Source organism: Buceros rhinoceros, unplaced genomic scaffold (assembly GCF_000710305.1).
Source record: "Buceros rhinoceros silvestris isolate BGI_N320 unplaced genomic scaffold, ASM71030v1 scaffold5542, whole genome shotgun sequence".
NCBI lineage: Eukaryota > Metazoa > Chordata > Aves > Bucerotiformes > Bucerotidae > Buceros > Buceros rhinoceros.
Genome location: NW_010399372.1, coordinates 42,884 through 47,912, shown reverse-complemented (window position 1 = coordinate 47,912; position 5,029 = coordinate 42,884). Strand labels below are relative to the sequence as shown.

The 5,029-nt window shown below is 39.0% G+C and overlaps 1 protein-coding gene across 1 annotated transcript in view; it reads left to right on the top strand.

The window, feature by feature from the left end:
* Window positions 1-5,029, top strand: part of SHPRH (SNF2 histone linker PHD RING helicase, E3 ubiquitin protein ligase) — a 52,273-nt gene that overhangs the window by 35,989 nt on the left and 11,255 nt on the right. Inside the window, exons 21-23 of the mRNA XM_010131427.1 lie at window positions 1,729-1,872; window positions 3,539-3,640; window positions 4,475-4,546. Of these exons, the coding sequence (XP_010129729.1) occupies window positions 1,729-1,872; window positions 3,539-3,640; window positions 4,475-4,546 (318 nt within the window). The remainder of the gene's footprint in view (window positions 1-1,728; window positions 1,873-3,538; window positions 3,641-4,474; window positions 4,547-5,029) is intronic.

Below are 5,029 nucleotides of genomic sequence, written 5' to 3'. Positions count from 1 at the left end.
CTGCTCGGTTGCCGCAGAAACCATAGCGTGCCCGGAGCTGCCGCTCGCCGGAGCCTTTCATCTCCCGGCTGGCCACCGTGGCCACACGTCTGAGCCTGCTCGACTGGGAGCGCCAGCCACGCTGCGAGAAGCAGCCGCGTCATGCACACTAGGAGCCAGCCCACCCGCCCGCGCCGCACCGGAGACCCCCAAAGCTGCTGCCGCTGAGCCACGTCACTGCTGCGTTCGCCAGAGCCACACCGCGGGGGAAAGCGAAAACCCCCCTTGTCGTTTTGGGAGCCGCCATCGCTTCTTCGGTAAAGTTACAGCTGCGCTGCTGTGCTGAGGCCAGACTGCCCATGCACCTGAGAGCTGTTTGCTTTTGCTTTTGCCTCAATCCACGATAGAGACTGGTAGGATTGTGCCAATTCTACTTTTACTCATGGGGTCGGGAATATTGTAATTGCGCGGGTTGCTGTGTTCCAGTCGCGGCAGACCACGTGGCCGCCGCCATCTCGGATCACTGCCAGGTCGGGTTTCGCTTTTGCTACCTACCGCGGGTTAACCCTCACTTTCCCAAAACACTCCATATCTCACTGGTTTTCGTGTGTATTTAATATATCCCTGTTTGTGGAGTTATTAGACCTTGTTTCAATTTCCCAAAACATTTAGAGGTCTCACTAATTCTTTTCTCCCTTCCTCTGTCTCTGGTGGGATAGGGAAGGGTATTATTGTCATCAGACCGTGGCTCAGCCCCGGCAAAACCGGTGACACTATTATAATCTGCGCTAAGCTACAGGGTTGATACTCTGTAAAATAAGTCTAAAAAAGCTTTTGTTGTTGTTGTTAGCTTAGTTTCTCCCTTAGCTTAGTTTCTTTAGTTTTGAGAGAGTAAGTGGATTTCAGCTTATTCTCTTGTCCTTACCAGGTTTAATACACAGTAATTTTATGTTTGTAATCTAGGCATAGCTCAAAACAAATGCTTTAGTAGTCTTTATTGAGCTAAAATAAAAAAACCCAAACAACCAACTAGCATGCTCCCCAGCAACTGAGTGCTTAGAAATATCTTCACAATTGAAAAATCAGAAATCAACAAACAGTAATTTTTGATGTTTGCAAAATGTCATAGAATTTCAGTAAGATCACTGAAGATTTTTTATAGAATATATAAATAGTGAAAAGCTTGGGAAGAATTAAAAGTAATTTAAAAATAATGTCTGTTTATATATATGGTAAACTTCTAGTTGTATCCATTTCTTCTGTAGAAAGCCAGAATTTACTTTGTCTTGGAAGAATTGAATCTGATGTTATTTTCACCTTATCAAGACTTCTCAAACTGTAACATTTCTTTAAAACATACTTCATCGTTAATAAGGAGTATTATTACTATCATAGTTAGTTTTTAAAAATTTTGCTTAACCGTTTTTCCTTATATTATTCGGCATTTGCTTAGTCTTTTAAGACATTTTGTTTCTGAACTTCTAGTTGCATTAGTTATTGTAGTAGTACTCGCAGAAGAAATGTGACAGCTATCTGTAGTTGTTCGTAAAGAGAGGCTGGAAAAGGAAGCAGGCAAGATGATCTCTATACTGTTTGTTTTCCTTCATGATTTGTTGTTGTTGTGGCTGAATTACTGTAAAGAAATATATGCCTTACTCCAAAAAGATTTTCATGTTATACATTGTATGGCAGAGTGATATAAAGGGAATGCCACTCAGTTCTGCTACCTTGTGTGGGCTTTTCTTACAGTTACTTCATGAGTATTGGATGGTACTTAGGGATCATGTGTCTGCTATTGATGAACTGGCAATGGCTACAGAACGGCTGAGAGTGCGTCATCCCGATGAGCCAAAACCAAATCCACCGGTTCTCCACATCATAGAACCACATGAGGTAAAGTAGATGGCAGGAAAGAAATGGGTTTTTTTTCTGAAAGAGCCTACCTCCTATGAAAATAAAATCTGTACCTATCTATGAGGTCTACGATATGTCTCTGTTTCCATTTTGGAATGCCTTGGTGGAGTAAAGAGTTCCTATCTGTTATCTACATTCAGTGTGAGGGCCTTTTTGAGCTTGTAATGCTTATTTTGTTATAGTTTTGTCAGCCTACTGACTGGAAGAGTGGCACGTGCACAAAAGACTGCAGTTCTTCCAGCAGCAAGTGAATGGCTCTGGGACCTTTCTCTACAGTTGCCCAATTTTCCAAGCTGGTGGAAAGTGAAGTTGAAATGATTTCTGACCCATATTGCCACTTTCCACAAGGACCTAAAAAAAATCTAAAAGACAAATTTTAAGTATCTTGGAATTTCTGAGCCACCTGTGAGATGCTTTCTGTTCCTGAATATAGAAAAAATGCTGGGTTGATTTAGCATTTTAATTTTTATGTCAATTTCAGCAGAGATATTTTGTGCTTTTTTCAGTGAGATTCAGTGTTACATAAAACTCCTTCTTTTCTTTCTGCAGGGAAATAGATATTTAATCTGTGTATTAAAGCAATTTTTAAAACGAAGCATTTTGCTTAACAAATGTTTAACGAATTCCAAGATCTGTGTATATATTTGCATCCATAACAGAAACACCCATCAATTCTGCCTTCATACTTCGGGTGTTAGCCTCTTCTGCAGTATTAACTGCACCACCACTAACTAGGGTCTCCCAAGTCAGACAGGTCTCAACTGAAGGGTCAGACAAAGTGTGTCCATGGGCAGGATGGGCTCACTAGTCTTTGGGCAGCCATCCTAGGAGAAGGACAACTCTAACCCCAAACCCGGGCAGATGGAGCTCGTTTAGCCTGGTAAGGCATCCATCATCTCAGAGAAGGATACTCTAACCAAACCTACGACCCAGGGAGTTCGCTGTCACCGTCCAAGCTCGCTAGGCCCTGGCAGATGAACCTCAGGTGTAAAGGGTGGGGCCAGTTCCGCGCACGCTGCCCCTCACCTAAAAAATCCACCGCGCTGGCCCGAAGGGTGCACTCATCGCTTGCAGTGAGCGTGGGAAAGCCCTTCCCAGATCTTCCTTCGCGAAGCCAAGCCATGATGATGATGACTAACTAATTACTCTAAAAAGGGGTCAGCTTGATGTTTCTATCTTTGTATAGGTTAAAGGAAAAGTGAAAGCTTCTAAGAAGTGAAAAAAAATTATTTCTTAAACGTTGTTTTTGGAACCAGCAGTGGAGTCTAGAATCTGTTTGGCTTGTAAGAAGATAAATGATAAATTCAATAAAATTTGAAAGACAGTATTTTAGATTGGGTTTGTCTCTGTAAAGAACCAACCATGAAAATAAAAAAATAAAGAGTAAGTTCGTATATCTCCTGGGTCTCAGTCTGTTCACAGTACTGTGTTTGTACTGGGTACAGAAAAGAAATAGATGATCAGTTTTGCCTTAGGAGAAGTGCAAGTTAAATTTACAGCATGAGCTGTTCTTCTGTCTGTCCCCAGTAAATTATTCAGTTGAATTTTGCCAAAAAAAGAAAAAAATTTAAGCCTTATTGTAAAAAATTTAATTTTTAAAATTTTTTTTAATATGTGTAATATGTGTTTAATGCTCTTTCCACAGGTAGAGCAAAATCGAGTGAAACTTTTGAATGACAAGGCAGTTGCCAAATCACAGCTGCAAAAGAAATTAGGACAACTTCTGTATCTCACTAATCTGGAGAAAGTAAGGTTTACAGTTCCTTGGTCTTTACCAAAGTGATGTACTCTATTTACCTAGTGGAAGAAACCTACCATTATTTTTATTTAAAACTTGCATTTTAAAGAAAATGTATTTCAGTATAGATTGAAATACGTTGAAATTCGGCATGTTGTTCTTTGAGTTACTGTGTGGCCATAAAGTTATTTATTATTTTGGCTTCTTGTTTAATTATACAGTTATAAAACTATGAACTAGTTTTAGATCATTAAAACTTTCATTAAAACTAAGTGGGCCACTTTTAGTAGAAGCCTTGTAAAATGGTGTATGCCTCTGCGTACCCTAGCTATTTTATGAAGAGCTTACCTTCTTAAACAGAAGGACAAGCAGGTCAGTAGGTTCAATAACTGTAGAAAACCAAACAAAGCTCATGTATGATATGTTACTTTAATCACAGTGTTCAAGTAAGTACAGTCATGCTTAAGTAAGCATAGTGAAGCATGCTTAAGTATATAGAAGTGTTTTTACAACAATGTGTAGCTAATAGAAAATATGAGGAGGTTCTTGTTTAATGCTTGTATTTTACCAGGGTTTTTCAAAGCTGCAGTACAGATGCATATGCTATCTGAAGGGCTACAGTATGAACAGTGCTCCTTGTATTTACCATAAATAACTTGGTTTTTTTTTTTAAACTCCTCAGGGCAGTCTTATTTGTTCATGAATTATGTTTTTTACTTTGCTCACACAGGTTTTTTTTAAGGACTTCATTATTTATTTTTTCTAGAAGCTTGTTTTACATATAGAAAAACTTTTTATTTGTTGAAACACAAATTTTGTATTTTTTTTTTTCCTACTTCATAGTCTCAGGACAAAACTACTGGGGGAGTTAACCCAGAACCATGTCCAATCTGTGCACGTCAACTGGGAAAACAGGTAAGATATTTAGTCAGTAGGTTTTTGTTTTAGAACATCTTTACCTAGGTCTGAGTCAGTTGTGTGTCAAATTTTCAACGTCTGATTTTAAATGAACATTGTTCTGAAATAGAGGAAATAAGCCCTTTACTGTAATGTACCTACCAGCCTCCCCTGAAATAACAGCTTGCGTAGGTGCAAGCACCTTTACTGCCTTTAGCTGTTAACATCAATGCTTAGGTGTTTTGAGAAAATGTGTGTTGCTGTTTGTTTTACAGCTCTGAAGTTTTGTTTTCATACTTTTGTCAGAAACATTTCTTTGCCATGTATAAGCTATTATAGTGAAGAAATAAATAAACTTCTGTAGTATACTACTGTATTTTCCTGTAACTGCTCATATTGATAGTATTTTTTTTTCTTCTAGAATTTAAAGAAAACAGTAGTAAACTCCAATAGAGTAAAGACTGGCAGTCTGGATTCTTTTCCCCACCACTTACCTGCTGC